The sequence below is a fragment of the Procambarus clarkii genome, chromosome 22 (assembly GCF_040958095.1).
Source record: "Procambarus clarkii isolate CNS0578487 chromosome 22, FALCON_Pclarkii_2.0, whole genome shotgun sequence".
In the NCBI taxonomy this organism is placed as follows: domain Eukaryota; kingdom Metazoa; phylum Arthropoda; class Malacostraca; order Decapoda; family Cambaridae; genus Procambarus; species Procambarus clarkii.
The window spans coordinates 7,951,361-7,972,514 of record NC_091171.1 but is presented as its reverse complement, the minus strand read 5'-3'; the positions used below and the strand labels follow the sequence as shown (position 1 = coordinate 7,972,514).

The following is a 21,154-nucleotide window of genomic DNA, read 5'->3' as shown; positions in this document are numbered from 1 at the left end:
TATAACGAGTGGGGTGAAAGGTAGAGGAAGTCCACTGGAAGTCCAAGTCCACTACGGGCTCACCATAGCCCGTGCTACTTGCAAGCTACCGTGTTCCGAATCTAAAACAACAACAAACGGTAGGGGAGGGTGGGGGGAGTGAGGGAAGTGGAGGGGGGTGGAGAGTGAGGAGGGATGAGGGGTGCAAGAAGTAGGGTTCTGAGGGAGTACCCGATAAAGTATAGCTATGCAGTGCAACATCCTAGAATTAGGGTGACTACTGATCAGGGCGAGTTAAAGACGGCCGCTGGAACGATATTGAAGTTCAAGTGCGTTTATTGAGACAAGAAAGAAATACATCTCAAAGGGATAGAGTAGCTTAGGCTATTTCTACCCCGCATTGGAACGATATTAACGCCGTTTGCGAGTGCACGGGGGAGGCCGCTGGCCGCACACGGGCAGGTGTTGGGACCCGGACAGGTGCGAGGAAGTAGCCAGTAGAGAAGGTGCTGCAACAGGTGCGTTGCTCTGGCTGACCCGTTCTACACTTGGCCTGTGACTCACACGATATTTCAGGATGCGACTTTTACCGGTAAAGCTTGGCCTGGGCCCGCTGCTGTCATACAACCTCTCCACCACTAGTCTCACCACTACTAACCTAAGTCCTGTAAAACAAACACAAAGTTGATCGGCGAAAATAAGACTGAGTACACACACATCAGAATACTTTACTTGTACTATAGTATTCAGCACACCATCAGTATACCTGGTTGATGGGGTTCTGGGAGTTGTTCTACTCCCCAAGCCCGGCCCGAGGCCAGGCCTTGACTTGTGAGAGCTTGGTCCAACAGGCTGTTGCTTGGAGCGGTTCTCCGTTAACCTCTGTGAACTCTACAATTTAATATAGCTCCGTTAACCTCTGTGAACTCTACAATTTAATATAGCTCAGCAATTCACTGTTGTTCTTGAATGGGGGACGCTAACACCTTGGTGGATGCGAGTGATAACAAATGATTATTTCTTGTCGATTTCGAGTTCTACTCCGGCAGCCTTCCCTGATGATTATGGTCTGCGAGGCTCGTCTTCGTGGTCTGAAGACCTCCACAGCCAAGCTGATCCCAGGAACACAAAATAAACCTGTTCCGTTCTCTTTTCAAAATGGACGTTGGAAATACTTCGACGCAAACGCCAAAATCGTGTCCTCCTACGCCACACACACACACACACAACGCTTTATAAAATTACAGTAAGTCGACTAACATTTAAACATTCACTGTCATCGACGGAACTTCACATATTAAATCATTTATACACAGAATAATTCCGTATTTAATAGGGAGTGTGGTGAAGGAAAGGTACATGTAGCTGGTGGCCTTGACACAGACTCAGGTGTTCAGGTTGTGTTGAGCGAGCCCCAACACCTGGCACGCTGGCTCCCCCTCAACATTACTCATCACCAGCTAACATGCCAGCCACGTGGCATCTTAAACACATCCGGTTTAATGTTGAGCCAGGTATGCCAGGTTCACCTCCACTCTACACCACGAGAGATCATGCTTTACACAGGCACTAAAACACGTCACCATCAAAGCAGCTCCAGAATTAAAATTTAAATTATTCACAGTTAAATTATTCACAGGTATTCACAGGCCGACAGGCTCCCGTACAGGGAGCCGGTCGGCCGAGCGGACAGCACGCTGGACTTGTGATCCTGTGGTCCCGGGTTCGATCCCGGGCGCCGGCGAGAAATAATGGGCAGAGTTTCTTTCACCCTATGCCCCTGTTACCTAGCAGTAAACAGGTACCTAGGTGTTAGTCAGCTGTCACGGGCTGCTTCCTGGAGGTGGAGGCTTGGTCGAGGACCGGGCCGCGGGGACACTAAAGCCCCGAAATCAAGATAACCTCAGGTCCAGTCGCCACAATTTAACATGGACTTTATACCCGTAAATATCCCCCAAAAAATTATGTAGTTGCGTAATTGGTCAAATAAGTGAGCGACTACTTACGGCGGTGTCCTGCTGCTGCTGCTGCTGCTGCTCCTGCTCGTCGTCCTCCTTGCCCGCCATGGCAGCGGTACCAGCAGCTGCCGACTCTCCAACAAATACCGCGCCGTCGATCGTCACTCGTTCGTCAGGTGAGGCCAGGGGAGGAGGCTGGACGTGCCCCCAAAGTCACTAGCGAGAGGTGACGTACAAGTAACTCAAGAGGGCACAAGGAGAAGGCCCCTGGGCGCGCGCACACACGGTGGAAGGTGTGAGCACTCCCCGTCACCGCACCATAAGCACTGGCTGGCCCCCGGGCGTCGTGGTGCCAAGCTGCCCTCACTGCCCCACCCGCACCTCCCCAACCAGCACCTTACTCAATGCACCAAACATGCCCTACAACAGCTCAAATGTTCCATATAAACCTATCAACATAAACGATCACCAATCAACAAGCCTTTAGAAGTAAAGATCTAGTATTAAGGAAAGCCCAGTTGAAAACTTTGGCACTTAAAACTCGTGACAAATTGCCTACGAGGAAAATGGTAATATTTTCCCCCTGGTTCCGGCAAAACATATACCTGAGCGTCGCATGCCGCACACCGCTAGACGGTGACAGCAACGCCCTCACACACCCCACCACAGGCAGGCTGGACGCGCTCCTCCTCTATACCAGTACCCATAATCTTAGTAAACACACAACTAAATCTAACGTGTTCTTGTGGGATGGAAACCTGCATCCCAGTCTTGCCCGGAATTGGAAGATGTGGAAGTTTAGGGGAGATGAGCAGCTTCCTCAGTGATGTGTTGGAACCCTCAGCCCACACACCTACCACACATGAATCATGGCAGCACTCCCCACACCTACCACACATGAATCAAGTATTTATCATAATTTATATGCAAAACGGAAAGGGGGCCGATTATATTACCAAGAGAAAATGTTGCATTTTTCCTAATTTTTAATGTTAAAATAAAAGTAGGGCCAGTACGACACTGCCGGCATGAGGTACCTGGAGCTTTGCAATTACTTTATTAACTCTCGTGATCTTGAGGATATCCTCATAATACACCCAGAGTTTGTCAGTGCAGACTACTGGTCTCATGACCCTGTATGACTAACCATCCTGTGTGATGAGGATGTTTAGCCTCACGTAAATAGTTCTTGACACACACTGTACTCCCCTTCATATAGTCCACGGCAGCTGCATAAACGTACATGTACCTAAATGTGTTACTAAAAAATGGAGAAAAATTTAGGTGAAACAAGGAAGACATACCCGTACTCAGCCTGTTGGACCAAGCTCTCACAGGTCAAGCCAGGCCCCAGGACGAACTTGGAGAGTAGAACTACTCCCAGAACCCTCATATAAGAACAATCCAGGTACTGCTGGCCAACCGCTTCGGTTTGTACCCAAAAGCAACGCCCAAGAGCCACGGGGGAGGACGAGAGAGCAGCTTGGCGCTCACCGTACGCCAGTAGCCTTCTGGTTTTTGGCATCACATTATGCTCGTTTTCTAGGTGAAAATCAGTCAAGTATTAAGAACAGACATAAGAATAAACGAGATTAATTGGGGAATATTGACTCAAACGAGGCGGCTCTTATTTATATCCCCCTAAACTTGTTCAGACATGTCTAAATACGCTTGAAACAATCTAACGATCCCATGTGCAATATGTTCCATTAATCAATAACTCTTTCGAAGTCAGTATTTACCCTCAGGTCTTTTCTAAATCTAAATTTATCCAATTTATATCCATTGTTTCGAGTCCTATTTTGTGTTGATATATTTAGAACCTATTTTTATCCCATTTGTTATACCCTTTTTATCCATTTTGAATACTTCAATCATTTCACCCCATAGTCTTTTCGTCTTTCTAGAAGAGAAAATATAAATTGAACTATTCTAGTCTCCTTTTACTTATGAGGCTTCTTCTTCCTGGGATTTACAGTGTCATCATCCTCTACTCATTCCAGTGTATTTATAGTCACTCTTTAGTGCGGAGACCAACACTGAAGTGCATAATCTAAATAAAGCCTAACAAATTAAAGATAAAGCTGAAAAATAACAGTTTTAATGTTGCTAGCGCTTCTAGACATGTGTGTTCCAGTATCCTGGAAGCAGCTCTCTTCCGTACATTATGCATTGTTTTCTGGGCTTGAGACTTCCGCATTCAGGCTTCGCCATTTCGACATTTTCCAGCTGATACCTTTTTAACTTGTTGGTGTTATCAAAGCTCAGAACCCTGTACCACATTCTTTAGCATAAAACCACTTTTGCCAGTCTTTCGTTCAGTTCGAAAGTCTATCCAGGTGTTCTTGTAGCGACTTTGTGTCTTTCGAGTTTATTTACAGCCAAATGTGTGTGTAGTCTGCAAATTTACGAATGTTATTATCCAAGCCTGTGTGTAAAGCCGTTTATATATATGGTAATAGAGAGGGGTCCCAAGAGACAGCCCTGGGACACTCCACTTCCAACTATTTCCCACTAGGACTCAACACCATTTACGCTAACTCCGTGCTTTCTTTGAAATAACCAAGCTCTAATTCAGCTCAGCACACTAACCCTCCCACACCATGGGTCTCTTAACTTGTTAATGGATCTCTCGTGAGGGACAGTAACAAAGGATTTCCTTTAGTTTATGTATGGAATGGTGTCATCAAATATATAAAAAAGGAGAATCTTGAATGGTAATGAGACTAATGTGTTATATATTGTCTCAAAAATTCGCATATACAGTTACATAATAGAGAGCAAACAGTTCTAAAATATTAACAACAAACAGATATTCAGTGAAGACAAAATAAATAAAAAGAACCGAAAAAAATATTAAACCGGCGGCGGCGGTGTCATCCCGAGGGAGGCGTCAGCATCAAAACATTGCGGCCTCCGACAAGACTGTGTCCTAGACAAGGACGCAAACTATAGCACTGTATCATCCTTTGCAGATGACACTAGGATTTTCATGAGAGTAGACAACATAGAGGACACGGTGAACCTCCAATCACATGTAGATCAGGTCTTTCTATGGGCTACATTAAATTATATGGTGTTTAATAAAGATAAGATGCAGCTCCTGCGCTACGGAAAAATAATATAATATAAAAACGGAAACCACAGTACAAAACTCAGGCAAATCATAACATGGAACGAAAAGGCAATGTAAAGGATCTGGGTGTACTCATGTCGGAAGACCTTACCTTTAAAGAACACAATAAAGTAGCCGTCACAACTACAAGAAAAATGACATGTTGGATAACAAGAACCTTCCACACTAGAGATGCTATACCGATGATGATACTCTTCAAGACGCTAGTGCTCTCTAGAGTGGAGTACTGCTGCACAATGACAGCACCTTTCAAAGCTGGAGAAATTGCTGACCTGGAGAGCGTGCAGAGATCCTTTACTGATAGAATCCACTCAGTAAAACATCTAAACTATTGGGACCGACTATAGAGCCTAAATCTGTACTCCCTTGAGCGCAGGCGGGAGAGATACTTCCTCAGTGTTCAAGAGAGAACTGGATAAGCACCTCCAAAGGATACCTGATAAACTAGCCTATGACTCATACGTCAGGCTGCGAGCAGCCGCGTCCAACAGCCTGGTTGACCAGTCCAGCAATCATGAGGCCTGGTGGAAGACTGGGCCGCGGGGACGCAAAGTCCCGAAATCTTCACAATGTAACCATAAGGCAAGGTAACCGCCGCTGACATATAGCACATACAGGAGGGGTAACCACCTACAGGTAAATGTGGCTACCCCCCTTGAGGTGACCCTAGCCACATTTACAGCTGTGGCTGGCGAGGCTCTCCCACTCTCACCCATCACTCCCGACTCCTGGCAGGAATAACGTTACGGTGTAGCATTTTGTAGTGGCGATATGATAAGCTACCCATTATGTAATTAATAGATCGTAACAAAAATAACCCATTCCTCTTTTTTGTAAAGAGAGTAAATAAATACACGTGTGTTGTTAGTGGTGGTAAGCACAGGTGGCGTAACGATGACTGGTAATGCCGAGACTGATGAGAGGCGGGATGGGGTTGATGTAGAAAACTGATCTTAAAGAAACAAGCGGCTGCGTGGGGGAGTGCCGCGGTAACCAACACTACGGGGGAGAAAAACTGTTTACACTCTGGGACAAATATGCAAGAGGAAAAGTACCGTGAGAAAAGTATTGGTGAGTGAGACGGTTGTGCGGGGGTGGGGGGGTTGGGGAGGGGGAGAGCATTACGAGCAGGAGAAAGAGGACAATAATATGGGTGAGAGGGATGTGGGGTGAGGGACAGGGTAGTAGGCGAGGGGAATGTGTGTGGCAGAGTGCTGGCTGAGGCATGAGAGGCAAGGGGAGAGGGACGGGGTACTAGGTGAGGGGAATGGGTGTGGCAGAGTGCTGGCTGAGACATGGGGTGTGAGAGACGGGGTAGAGACGTTCCAACACGTTCTTCAGCGTGTATAGTAACACTTTCCTCTGAAATAAAGGGTTAAGTGTAAAGGGGAAGACGGAGAGCGGGTCAGGTTACATACAAAAAATGGAGGTGGTGAGGAAGGGTTAAGGAACACACAAGTAATGGGGGTTGGGGGGGTTCGCGACGCTCCCGCCACACACAACCAAGTCCGGTTACCAGCTTTTCTGTAGTAAAATTGTGCCATTTAGAGATAAATCTAAACTCACGATGAATGAAATGGTAAACCATCTTATTACTAAAGATAAAATATCTGAAATCCTTGCACTGTATCCATATTTTGCTTCCAGTAGATAAGCGACAAAGGAGATTAAGAAACAAGTAGTGTATTGTGAAGACTAATAATAAACAGCAGCTCCCCTATGACTGTAATATCTCCACTGCTCAAGCAATTATGTATTAGCGATAAGACCTACCATGTATGTATAATGACTTACTGTATATATATATATATAGCTCTTGAAATAGAACATTCTGTGTAACTAGCTGACATTGTAATTATAAGGTGTGAAGGAAAGATGAAATTGTTAATGTAATAATCTCCGTTGAGGTCTGATAAAGAACTTTTGTGCCCTCTGTAATCCTTTATGCGCTACCGTTCACAGGATGAGTATGGGGTGCACAATAAACTAGCCGCCTCCGGCGGCAACAATCAATCTGTTTTCACAGCACGGCAGACTTCCCTTTATTCCCTATAGGCCATGGTCTTGCTTCATGCCAGTCGGCGTTGAATCCCCGACCGTCCAAGTGGTTGGGCACCATTCCTTCCCCCCGTCCCATCCCAAATCCTTATCCTGATCCCTTCCAAGTGCTATATGGTCGTAATGACTCGGCGCCTTCTCCTAATAGTTGTCTTCCCTTCCCTGAAGGCCACCTGGTCACATAACTTATATTAATGGCAAGCGACCCCCACAACACTCATAACCCGGCTGATGAAAGACCCCGTGTCTAGCATCCCCTTGGTGATGATGTCAGGTCTACCTTTGACCAGATGTTTTGCAAGGCTTTATTAAGTCTTTGGATTTGATGTCCAAAGGGTTTGGAAGGGATGGGAGAGGTAGAGGGATGGGGAGGTAGAGGGATGGGGAGGTGAAATTCTGGAAGAAGATGTGGGTGTTGAGAAAGATGCTGCCCAGAGAAACGGCGTCTTAAGCTTCCTTCTTGAAGGGTGTTTACCTCCACATACCTTACTCCTGCAATACAGCACAAGTGAGGACAGAACTTGTGGAGATGTCAACACAATGTCAATGTACTGGGAAGTAGACAGTGTGTGCTGTGTGGATAATGAGGATGTGATGCACTACGGGGGAGGAAGGGCTGCCCAAACCTTCTCCCTCTCTTCCAGGCTGTCCAAAACATTAGCCTTCCCTCGAGGCGTCCCCGTACCTATTCTCTGCCTTTCGGGATCGTCCCTGACCCATCTTCCCTGCCTCATATCACCTGTTCCTCGGCAAGCCCCGCATCAACTCCCAATAGTCATGCTCCGCATCACAATGTAGTTTCTTAAATATGCGGAATAAAAAACATTAAACTAGCGTCAATAAGATTTATCTTTTCACCTTAACCTTAACTACGAGTATTATATCCATTAGATAAAAGTGTCAGCAGTATTGAAACGTGTTTAGAGAAACGTGAGTGAGAAGAGCGAGGGCTAGGCTCTCCTGCATCTGTAATGTGAGGGGCGGCGCCTAGTTCCCTTCCTGAGGGCGGTTGGGGTCCTCGGTCATCACTCAACCATGATCCAGATGTGATGGGACGCGTCCCCTCGCTTCCCTCTCCTAAGGAATGGTTGGGGAACGCTTGCTCCAAGGATGTGAGGGCACGCTTCCACTACACATAAGGGGCATCACACACACAGATCACACTAACGTGATGCATCAAATGAACAAATCCACAAGGGCAGTGACGAGGATTTGAACCTACGTCTGGGAGCATCCCAGACACTACCTTAATCGACTGAGCTACGACAGGGTAAAAGGGTTGAAACCTCTTTTACCGGGTTGTCTGGGATGCTCCCAGACGCAGGTTCGAATGCTCGTCACTGCCCTTGTGGATTTGTTCATACGGGGCATAACTGGCCGACCACTCAATGTTCAAGAGAGAACTGGATAGGCACCTCCAAAGGATACCTGATCAACCAGGCTGTGACTCATGTCAGGCTGCGAGTAGCTGCGTCCAACAGACTGGTTGACCAGTCCAGCAACCAGGAGGACCTGGGCGACGACCGGGCCGCGGGGACGCTAAGCCCCGTCAACACGTCAAGGTAACCTCAAGGTAAAGGAACTAATTGGTTGTATCTCATACAACATTCGCGAGACCCAGCCTACATGTACTTGACAACTTGTGCCTCTAACCGGCACTACCTCTGCCCTCTTACCCCCCACTACTCGCCCACTACCTTTTACACAGCTGCTCGCCACTGCATATTGCAAGGCCATGCCATCTTGACACAGAACTAAATCACTAATTGAATGCTTGTTCAACAAACCCAGAACGCCGTCAGCCTCTCGCATCGTTTACTTCATATCTATCTATCTATCTATATCTATCTATCTATCTATCTATCTATCTATCTATCTATCTCACTCACACACACACAAATATTTAAACACAAAATATTTAAGTCACTTCTGCTGATACTTCATGAACTAAGTACTCTACAACGGCAATGAAAACTCGTTCAGAGTCCTGTTCAACACGTGCACAAGAAATCGACGGTGCTCGCTTTCAGGATGAACACTGTATTTTCATACATTGCACAAAGTGCACATGTTGCAGGCCTAAGTAATTCTCTGATTTTATACAGTCGTTTAATTGCTGTAGTGTAGTGTAGACGGAAGAGGATTTTTTTGTATAAACCTTCTAAAATACTTCTCTCTATCACCTCTATGTCTTGGGAAAGTTAATATTGATTCACGAACACGCAAGTATTAAAATCAACGTAAAGTGTTAAATTTATGTTATCTTAAGCCTACTACTGTTGTTATTATTCGTCAAGATCCATTTCTGCCATTTACTTGTCTATTTTGTTAAGTTAATGGTCAAGGATTGACTTTCGTCCCCACTTGATTATTGTCCCTGTAGCTTGGGAACCTGTCCCTGCAGTATAATGATAATTTGTTGTGTCAGGGACAGGAAGCCTGTGTGTATATATACACTTTAGACTTGTATCACCACTTCCCCCCCCCCTTGGTCAACCTACTAACTCTCCCTTGGATGCAACCCCGCAACAGTTGCCTAACTTCGGGTACCTATTTACTACTAGGTGAACAAGGCACTTAGATGAGAGGAAACTTGCCCAACCATTTCTGTCCCGCCCGGGAAGGGAATACGGGATCCCAGAGTGTGAGTGGAGCACGAAGCCGACTGTATCTCTTGTCTACGCTACACAGTACAATTTCAGGGAATTTATGTACTGCAAGTGTCTTGGTGGGTGACTGGATGCGGGCGGCCTCTCCCATCACTTCCATTCCATAGGACAAAAGCCACTACTTGTAACCATTCAACCCTGAATTACTCCTTACAATCTCTAAACCCAGAGACAGTCGTCTACCACCACAAGAGGATATTTACCCGCAGCTTATTCCTCACCAGTGAAGACATCTTCCTGTCCTGCTTCATAGCTTTGCAGTTGGGAAGATGAGCAGCCTCCCTTTAACCTGAGCATCCCTCATGACCCCCACCCTGGCTGGCCCTGGCCGCGCCCTCACTCACAACCACCCCCACATTCCACTCTCACAAGGCTGCTATTCACACTACTCAGCGGCGGCCACACTCGGGGGTCAACAAAACGAGTGACTCCGGCACAACTCGCTCTTACAAGTACACCTCTAAAATATGTATATAACGTCGATCCAATTATTTATAAGATCAGCATTTGTAAAAATTATATTTTAAGCTATTTTAACTTTGTTTTAATTTTGGCCCGAGGGGCGAGTTTATTGGGCAGCGGCACTCATCCTGTGAGTGGACACACCACCATAGTGACAGTATTGGGCAGCGGCACTCATCCTGTGAGTGGACACACCGCCATAGTGACAGTATTGGGCAGCGGCACTCATCCTGTGAGTGGACACACCGCCATAGTGACAGTATTGGGCAGCGGCACTCATCCTGTGAGTGGACACACCGCCATAGTGACAGTATTGGGCAGCGTCACTCATCCTGTGAGTGGACACTCCGCCACAGCAGCATGTACAACACTCCCCAATAGGAAAAAAACCCGCTGGGTTGTTCATCCTGTCACTTGTACCCAGACACAGCTGGGACTTGCTTAACTGTCTCAAATGAACAGCTTCTCAAACAAGATTAACATCTGTCAACCCTTAAAATCTTACGTTACCTTGCGGATGCAAAACGGGGGAATCTGTTAATAACAGTATTAATATTTGACAAATAGTGTTTATTCCACATGAACCTTTACAACGATCCTGGGCACCGAACAACTGTGTAACTTTTAAAAAAATAAAAGGTCTACTTTTCTCTGCGCTATACGGCATGAGCATTTACTCGCACGCCTCTATGACAGTGGTTCCTAAACTCTCTACGCTCGTTACCACATTTTCATCCACCGTTTTCAAGATAACCTAGAACTCAAGATAACCGTTCTCATTAATGGCCCTACACAGTAATGGTCCCCTCTGGCGTCCTCGGGTATCACAACCTCTGCCTCAACTTATGGCCCCATACATAGTGCAAAAGGACCCCCCAGGAGGCCGTGGCCCCCAGTATGGGGAACCAGTGTTCTATGACAGGGCACGACTACCATACCTTTGACGGTACGGAGGAGGAGGAGGTACTTAATTCCCTCTGTTATCCCTTAACCTCATTCCCGACCAGCACCTCTAGCACACAACCCTCTTTACTGAACAAGAGCTTCCCCCAGTCAGCTGTGCTCCTTTATCTTGACAACATCATGGACGATCATATGACGTATTCCCCCCACCAGCCGTCCCCGAGGCCGCCAAGTCCCCCCTATAACTTAGGCGTTTTCACAAAGAAGGACAAACCTTGTACTGATATTCGAACTATGGTGGTACTATTCCCTTAAACTACACGGGCCAGGGCGAGAAAGTTTACCTGCCGGTACCTATGTCTGGTGCTGCGGCCTGCGTGTGGTGTACACGCTCAGTGCTCCGGGAGGAGGGAGCAGAGGGACAAAAATGAGGAGAGGAGAGGGGGAGGAGAGGGGGAGGAGAGGGGGAGGAGAGGGGGAGGAGAGGGGGAGGAGAGGGGGAGGAGAGGGGGAGGAGAGGGGGAGGGGAAGAAGAGGGGAAGGGAGAGGGGAGGGGAAGGGAGAGGGGAGGGGAAGGGAGAGGGGAGGGGAAGGGAGAGGGGAGGGGAAGGGAGAGGGGAGGGGAAGGGAGAGGGGAGGGGAAGGGAGAGGGGAAGGGAGAGGAGAGGGGAAGGGAGAGGAGAGGGGAAGGGAGAGGAGAGGGGAAGGGAGAGGAGAGGGGAAGGGAGAGGAGAGGGGAAGGGAGAGGAGAGGGGAAGGGAGAGGAGAGGGGGAGAAGAGGAGAGAGGAAGAAGGGAGGAAATGGTGGTAAAATGAGGGAAATGAGAAGGGGGGGGAAAAGGGAGACGGGGGAAAGAGAGGGGAAAGGGAGAAAGGGGGGAAAGGGAAGAGGGAAAGGGAAGAGGGAAAGGGAGGAGGGAAAGGGAGGAGGGAAAGGGAGGAGGGAAAGAGAGGAGGGAAAGGGAGGAGGGAAAGGATGAAAGAGGGAACGGGAGAAGGAGGGAAGGGGAGAAGAGAGAGAGAGAGAGAGAGGGTGCTACCTAATTGTAGCACCTCGTGGTAATATAAGCACACACGAGAAATCAAGGCTAAACGCTTCCCCTTAAGTGGCTCATATTCCACTTGCACACTTCCCTCTCCGTTCTATAGACCTCTTCCTCACAAGCCTTCCTACGTCACTGTTGACATGTTATTCCTTTACTCCTCGCTCCCTTAACAACTGCTGTTCCTACCTCATTTCTTCCTTATTACCCTCCCTCTTATCATCTACTACCAGCCCATCCCTTCTATCCTTTTCCTTCCTTCTCAATAGTCACCCTCACACCACGGCACATCCCCAAATGTGCACCATTTCTCTCCTGTGTACATAAAGATCACCCGAGTTACGACGATTTCATTTCACAGATTAAGGAGCAAATCAAGAGAAAATTCTCCCAATTGTCAAAAATCGTCACAGAGCCAAAGTAGCGGAAGGAAGATCCACTGCGATATGGTACGAACAAGCCACTGGGTACTACTATTTCAAGCCTGACAAAAAGATATCCAGAGACATTGCAGTAGCCATACAAAGACTCAGACTTGGTTACAAGTGCTGCCGGGAGGTAATGAACCCAATAGTTAAAGAGTGTCACATCTGTGGAACAGAAGCAGAGGCGCCACTATTGCACTACTTACTGGAATGTGAAACTACTGAAGCCCTGCGCATCAAACTCAACATTAATCCAACGACAGCAGCTGCATTAGATGCACATTCCACAGCCACTACAATGATTAGGAAAAACCGTTAATGAATGGGACTCACTAGTGAACATTTTGCACCTACATCCGCCACCAAGATAATGTTATTAAAACACGACTAAAATAGACGCGAAAAAGAAACAGGGAAAAAGGAGGAAACCCCACCTCCATTTAAAACTTTGACCCAAATATCACAGTAACAAGGTTATCGCGAATAACCGAACTCAATTACGGGCTCACCATAGTCCGTGCTACATGAACATTTCGTTCTGAGTAGCTAAATCTAAAAACAACAACATTAAGACGATTGAGTAATTAAGGCTTGAGGGGTTAAACCAGGACAGGTGCCGAGTACTACACAGCGTGCTAGGGGGTGAGGGGGGAAGATAGGGAGGGGCGTGAGGGGAATATAGGGAGGGGCGTGAGGGGAGGGTGCAGTAAGGAGGAGCAAGGTCTGCTTTCATAATTCTCACTGTATTTCCCATTTCTAAACTTCCCTTCACCTGTGCCTCTCCATCCGCTTCCCCCCCCCCCAAAAAAAAAGAGGTGGAGGAGGGAGTGAGGGGGGGGGGGGTGCAGCAGGTGGTGGAGGGAGGCATCTTCACTACTCGCCGCTTGAGGACTATCAACAAACAGCGCGGCTCTTGGGAGGCGATAATTAAAGTTAAGCCTTGCATACCTTCCCGCCGTAATCGACGGCCCTCTTGTATCACCGCCATTATGCTCGCTCTCTCTCTCCCACATGAAGCAGCACGGGAGGGGGGAGGGGTGGAGAAGGAGAGACAGAGACGGAGGAGGAGGAGGGAGGAGCAGGCATTGTGTGGAGTTGTAAAGCAAAACAGAGTCCACACCACGGTGATGAGCTAACTCTCCACATGTTTTCCCACAGTTGCTGTCAACGGCGCCACGTGACGAGGCCAGCATGACGCCAGAGAAGCCAAACGTGAAGCTGGGACGCCAAGCTTGACTCGACTCTGTAGAGAAAACGTCATAAAAAATGTAAATCATTACTGTAAATAGGTTTGTACTCATCTCTGCCGTACAAGTATCTTTTCACGAGCTTTCATTCCGAATGGATAACATGTCTTGGGTGGAGACGTACTCCGTCCTGCAAGACACCGTCGACTGGGCATCTGTAGCTGTTATCTGTCGCTTTTTTATGGAGTCGACCTACGTTAAAAATGCGACGTATCAGTAAAACTTGCACCGAGGGAACTGGTTGGGTACCGACCGACCATCAGAACAAACTACTATTTTCCCCAACTTAAAGCCTTTTGTTCAACATTCCAATACACTAACCAGCCAGCCTGCAAAAAACACTAATATACTGTATCAGTATATTGGGGGAAGAGATGTGTATGTGGTTTACAACCAACTGGAGAGTGTACAGTAACAACCTACCAGGCATCTCACACTATTGCCTCCAATTCAATTGACTGTGTAATTACTGTTGCCACATTGTCATGCCTCTGGCACTTCCCTGACTTTCTAAAGCGGCGACTAATGGTCCCGACTCACAAAAGAATACACTCGACATTGAACTAATACACAATCTGAATGAAAATGCACAAAATACAATTTTATATTAGAGTATGAAAATGATGGTACGTAGGCACAAGATACAGGGAATACTGTAGTTATAGTGCAGGCTTTAGCTAAGTTTGTGTTAGCTAACATTACTAACAAGAATGTACATTAGCAAGTGTTGCATTAACTAAGTGTCGTTGATGGGGATGTTCAGCTTAACCCACTAATGGCCTCCCATTATATATAATCACACATTTACGCTATCACTCAACTTGCTCCAATATGAAGATAAATTGTGTATCAAATTGTCGCTTTATTGAAGTGTAAAGCTTTTAAGTTAATGAGCGAGTGGGCAGCGGCAGCCTCGGGAGAGGACAGGAGGAGGGACACCAACTCATCCTCCTAAGGTTTCCCACCGTCAAGAAAACGGTCCATTTAAAGTATCCTCTCCTAACCTTCCAGAGGACCCACAATAGAAAACGGAACAGTACGACACTTTTGCGAGCCGCTTCCGTTTTCTAGTACGACAATTTTTGGCCATATGTAAGTCATACGTGCGAAATGCGACGTTCTTTGTAGAAGGGCAACTTGAATACACACCACCAAACATAATAAGGAAATGAGATGACATTCTTGCACAAAGCTGGTTACACTTCTGCTTACAGCGGCCATTTTGTTTACTCTTCGTTAAAGGTCATGACACGCAATACAAGATTAATCGTGTGAAATGTGACTACCTTAATTCCCTGACTAAGGAATTCATTTCCTTTAAATGAATACACATTACTGTAAACAATCACAGGAAAGGATGTCTGGCTGTCATCTCACAAGTCAACCCCAAGACTTAAGACTTGGAGGACACTGCAAGTTGAGGAGAAGTCAGTGACGTCCCTGGCAGGCGTTGCTGCTACAACACCCCCCACAACCTACCCCAACCCCCACCACTTCCACCCGCCCACACTCCCTACAACACCCCCCACAACCTACCCCAACCCCCACCACTTCCACCCGCCCACACTCCCTACAACACCCCCCACAACCTACCCCAACCCCCACCACTTCCACCCGCCCACACTCCCTACAACACCCCCCCCCCTCCACCGACACACAACACCTACCCCCACGCCGACTCGCCCCACTCCCTCCTTCAGCCCACTATTCCTCCGGCGCCCTTCCTATCCTCTCTACCGAGTCATCACCTCAACATGCACACAGTTGACCTGCCCTCTCCCCAACATGGAGAACATACCACATACACCCACCACATAAACAACGTTGAAAAATAAAAAAAACTATCCTGGGCCAACAAAATCAAGAGACAATAGAACTCAAACATATTTGAAATCAAACGGTCAAAAAGCACCAATTAAAAATTTCAAATAATATACTTTCTATATCTGTGGGTAAAGTCACCGAGAGAACAATAACCTTCAACAACCGTACAAGCTAACATACCATGTATGTAGAATACTCGGACCCAACACTAACATACCAGGTATGTAGAATACTCGGACCCAACACTAACATACCATGTATGTAGAATACTCGGACCCAACACTAACATACCATGTATGTAGAATACTCGGACCCAACACTAACATACCATGTATGTAGAATACTCGGACCCAACACTAACATACCATGTATGTAGAATACTCGGACCCAACACTAACATACCATGTATGTAGAATACTCGGACCCAACACTAACATACCATGTATGTAGAATACTCGGACCCAAGACTAACAAAACGGTTTATATAAAGTGTTATGAATTCAAATAAATTACAGAAGTAACAATGGAAAGCTATCCTTAAGACATGGCGAGATTCTGTAACTGGCACTTAAACAAGGCAAAGGGCACTTGTGAGAGTCCGTCTGCTTCTTGACAAAAACTTACAAGACTCTAAACACTACACTACAAACAGAAATCACAATAGCGTGATGCATCAAATGAATAAATCCACAAGGGCCGTGACGAGGGTTCGAACCTACGTCTGAGAGGATCCCAGAAGCTGCCTTCATCGACTAGGCCACGACATGGTCAAAAGAACTGGAACCGGGAGTTCTACTGGACTCTCACGGATCCTGCAGCCTCTCCGAGACACAAACCAAGGTTTTACACAATTCCCTCATGCACTCGGGCTCTGTCAATAAGCTGTTCTACCTCTTCGCCCTTACTGCATTAAGGGCGAAGAGCCCTAAACAAAACAGCTACAGACGGTACAAAACAAAAACACCTGCAAAACACCGCCCACCATATCACCAAACAATCCAGGAGTTTCATAATTCGCTGAACATTCAATACTATAACAATAGACTACAGAGCGGAGAACCCCCACACCCCGGGGGTGGGTGGATGGGGTGTAGGGGTTGTCCTGGCTTGAGGTGGTTACGGGGACCAGGAGGGGTTACGGGGTCCCGAGGTGTGCTCTCTAACGGTCTGCTTGATCAATTATGTTAAACATTTAGTTACATCACCATTTATGCGGCTCTCATATGATGAGTTACGCAGGACGGTTAGTCATACAGGGTTGTGTGATCGGCAGTCTTCACTGGCAAAGAAAGCTGAGTAGACAGCGCTCGGAATTCATAGTCCTAAGGTTCCGGGTTCGATCCCCGGCGGAGGTGGAAACAAATGGGCAGAGTTACTTTCACCCTGGTACCCCTGTTACCTAGCAGTAAATAGGTACCTGGGAATTAGACAGCTGCTACGGGCTGCTTTCTGGGGGGGTGTAACAAAAAGGAAGCCTGGTCAAGGACCGGGCCGCGGGGACGCTAAGCCCCGAAATCATCTCAAGATAGCTATAAGGATGTTCTTCACAAGACCAGTTTTCCAAGCTCCAGGTTCGTCATACCGGCGGGTCTGAAGGGTCGCATAACTGGATACTCAATAATGTAGTGTGTGAGATCCTGCTCCAGCTCCTGCTCACACAGTTTGAATCTCAAATGCTCAGGATGGGGGAGACACTTACGGACTGTGCAGATATTGAACACTTCCCGCTAATATTTGAGGTCTAAGATTTTGATAAATTTCTCTTGTCTGCATTCTGAGAATAACTCATTGTTAACAACTTATCCAGCCTTAAACGGCTGTGGGGTGTGGGGAAAGGGGTGTGGAGGGGGAAAGGGGTGTGGAGGGGGAAAGGGGTGTGGAGGGGGAAAGGGGTGTGGGAGGGGGAAAGGGGTGTGGGAGGGGGTAAGGGGTGTGGGAGGGGGTAAGGGTGCGGGTGGGCGGCGGTGTAAGGTCAGGAGGAAGCAGATGAGCGAGGCAGAATGAGAAAAGCAGGATAAAAATCCCTCAGCCTAGGTAACCACTACCACCACCTGAGCACAGCCAACAACAGCCTACAACAACAACAACAACAAAAATACGTCAGCATAACCCCGTGTTGAACATGCTACAAGTACGACCACACAGCCGCAGTCTGCCAACACTGGGATATTAAAATATGTTCTGAATATGGTCGGCAGGGACACATTTTTTGGGAGTGAACAGATAAAACAAACCCCAAATGTCTCAAGTGTGGGAGTCCTCACCGCATACTGTCATCAATCTGTCCCACAAGGTAGACTGTCCTAAAACAAAAAAGGGACGAAGCTGCAGCAAAAAAAGATAGGAAGGGCCACAAAGACCTGTGCAGGTATCACTACCACAAATGTGTAGACAAATGAGGTATCACACAATACAGCAAACACTTCAACACAGGTAAATGATGACCTACCAACAAATATTCTGAGCAGTATCATCTATGCCCACCTAGAAAACTTAGCAAGGCCAGGGTCATTCGGATCCGTGGTTAAAGAAACGTATAGGGAGAATGGTCTCCCCGAAATGGACTTCCCAGACAATGCTTCCGCCCTTGACATTATAAAAGTCCTGGTGGCTAGCAATATTATCAGCACTCCCTTAATAATTGGTACCAACTCGCAACAAGGGCAAGGACCCACAAATGCAGAAACCCTCACCGAGTCAGGAGACGTTGAAACAACACAAGCAGCCACCACTAATGACCCCCAAAGGGGGGGGGGGGGAGCCACAAACATACAAGCACCACAGGAGACACAACAAATAGTGAATACCGAGAAGGTAACTGAGGCAGACCATGGACACACAGTGGGCATCACGGCTTACCACACACACACACACACACACACACACACACACACACACACACACACACACACACACACACACACACACACACACACACACACACACACACAAGAATGAGCCACAAGGGCATCACGGCTTACCACACACACACACACACACACACACACACACACACACACACACACACACAAGAATGAGCCACAAGGGCATCACGGCTTACCACACACACACACACACACACACACACACACACACACACACACACACACACACACACACACACACACACACACCCACAAGAATGAGAGGCAATGATGAACCAGCTAGACTCGACTTAATATTCACCCTAAATGAGTCAGAAATAAGGGAAGTCAAAGTTGAAGCCCCCATAGGAATGAGTGACCACAGTGTACTGACCTTTGAGTACTTGGTGGAGGTAGGGATAACCTATCCAAGGATGGGAGTGGAGGGGAAAAGACTGAATTACCGAAGAGGAAAATATGACGAGATGAGGAACTTCCTAATGGGAATACCATGGGAAACAGAACTTAGAGACAAGAATGTGCAGGTCATGATGGATATTGTCACCCAAAAGTGCCAGGAAGCTGCAGACAGGTTTATCCCCGTCCAAAAGGAGAAAAACGAAAAACAACAGAAAAACCCATGGTTCAACCAGGAATGTAAGGTAGCGAAACAACTGAGTAAAAGAACATGGAGAAACTACAGAAATAACAGAACACCAGAGAGCAGGGAGAGGTACCAGAGGGCCAGAAATGAGTACATCAGAGTGAGGAGGGAAGCAGAGAGACAGTTTGAAAATGACATCGCGAGTAAAGCCAAGACCCAACCAAAGCTGCTCCACAGCCATATCAGAAGGAAAACAGCAGTGAAGGAACAAGTGATGAAGCTGCGGAAAGGGGAGAACAGATACACAGAGAATGACAAGGAGGTGTGTGAAGAACTCAACAAGAGATTCCAGGAGGTCTTCACAATAGAACAAGGAGAAGCCCCTGCACTAAATGAGGAGGCGGCAACCTTGGAAACCTTGGAGGAATTTGACCTCACCAGTGATGAGGTCAAAAGGTGTCTGCTGGAGCTAGATGTGACAAAGGCTGTTGGGCCTGATAGAATCTCACCATGGATACTAAAGGAAGGTGCAGAAGCACTAAGTGTGCCACTCTCTATGGTGTATAACAGGTCACTGGAAACAGGAGACTTACCAGAAAGTTGGAAGACAGCTAACGTGGTCCCAATATACAAAAAGGGTGACAGGCAAGAGGCACTGAATTACAGGCCAGTTTCCTTAACTTGTATACCATGCAAGGTGCTGGAGAAGATCGTGAGGAAAAGGCTCGTAGAGCATCTGGAGGGAAATAACTTTGTAACGCACCACCAACATGGGTTCAGAGATGGTAAATCGTGCCTCACAGGGTTAATAGAATTTTATGACCAGGCAACGAAAATTAGGCAGGAAAGAGAAGGGTGGGCCGACTGCATTTTCCTGGATTGCCAAAAAGCCTTCGACACAGTACCCCATAAAAGGCTGTTAAAAAAGTTGGAGCAACAGGCAGGAGTAAAAGGGAAGGTGCTCCAGTGGATAAGGGAGTACTTAAGCAACAGGAAACAGCGAGTAACGGTGAGGGGGAAGACATCAGAGTGGCGAGATGTCACCAGCGGAGTCCCACAGGGCTCAGTACTTGGACCCATCCTGTTTCTAATATATGTGAACGATCTTCCAGAGGGTATAGACTCATTCCTCTCGATGTTTGCTGATGATGCAAAAATTATGAGAAGAATCAAGACGGATGAAGATAGACAGAGACTACAGGATGACCTGGATAAACTGGAGGAATGGTCTAGAAAATGGCTGCTGAAGTTCAACTCTGGAAAGTGTAAGGTGATGAAATTAGGCGAAGGGAGCAGGAGGCTGAACACAAGGTATCATCTGGGAGGGGAAATCCTGCAAGAATCAAATAGAGAGAAGGATCTGGGGGTTGATATCACACCGAACCTGTCCCCAGAGGCCCACATCAAAAGAATATCATCAGCGGCATATGCTAGACTGGCCAACATAAGAACTGCCTTCAGAAACTTGTGTAAGGAATCTTTCAGAACCCTGTATACCACTTATGTAAGACCAATCCTGGAGTATGCAGCTCCAGCCTGGAGTCCATACCTAGTTAAACACAAGACAAAGTTAGAGAAGATTCAGCGGTATGCCACCAGGCTCGTCCCGGAACTGAGAGGATTGAGCTACGAGGAAAGGCTAAAGGAGCTGAACCTCACATCCCTGGAAAACAGAAGAGTAAGGGGAGACATGATAACCACCTACAAAATTCTCAGGGGAATTGACAGGGTGGACAAAGACAAACTCTTCAGCACGGGTGGGACACGAACAAGGGGACACAGGTGGAAACTTAGTACCCAGATGAGCCACAGAGACGTTAGAAAGAATTTTTTCAGTGTCAGAGTAGTTAATAAATGGAATGCACTAGGAAGTGATGTGGTGGAGGCTGACTCCATACACAGTTTCAAATGTAGGTATGATAGAGCCCAGTAGGCTCAGGAATCTGTACACCAGTTGATTGACAGTTGAGAGGCGGGACCAA

At 47.1% G+C, this 21,154-nt stretch overlaps 2 protein-coding genes across 27 annotated transcripts in view; both read right to left on the bottom strand.

Annotated features, from left to right (window-relative positions):
* The window catches only part of LOC123756928 (ankyrin-2), a 982,618-nt gene extending 980,353 nt beyond the window's left edge, over window positions 1–2,265 (bottom strand). For 13 of the 26 annotated variants that reach the window (XM_069329388.1, XM_069329393.1, XM_069329412.1 and 10 more), the window contains exon 1: window positions 1,986–2,265. In XM_069329388.1, the coding sequence (XP_069185489.1) occupies window positions 1,986–2,045 (60 nt within the window). In that variant the 5' untranslated portion in view covers window positions 2,046–2,265. The remainder of the gene's footprint in view (window positions 1–1,985) is intronic. The other 13 variants (XM_069329417.1, XM_069329418.1, XM_069329392.1 and 10 more) reach the window with 2 other exon arrangements.
* Window positions 2,266–13,461: 11,196 nt separating this feature from the next.
* LOC138367651 (uncharacterized) overlaps window positions 13,462–21,154 on the bottom strand; it is a 21,132-nt gene continuing 13,439 nt past the window's right edge. The window contains exon 2 of the mRNA XM_069329421.1: window positions 13,462–13,876. Coding sequence (XP_069185522.1) covers window positions 13,766–13,876 — 111 coding nt within the window. The 3' untranslated portion in view covers window positions 13,462–13,765. The remainder of the gene's footprint in view (window positions 13,877–21,154) is intronic.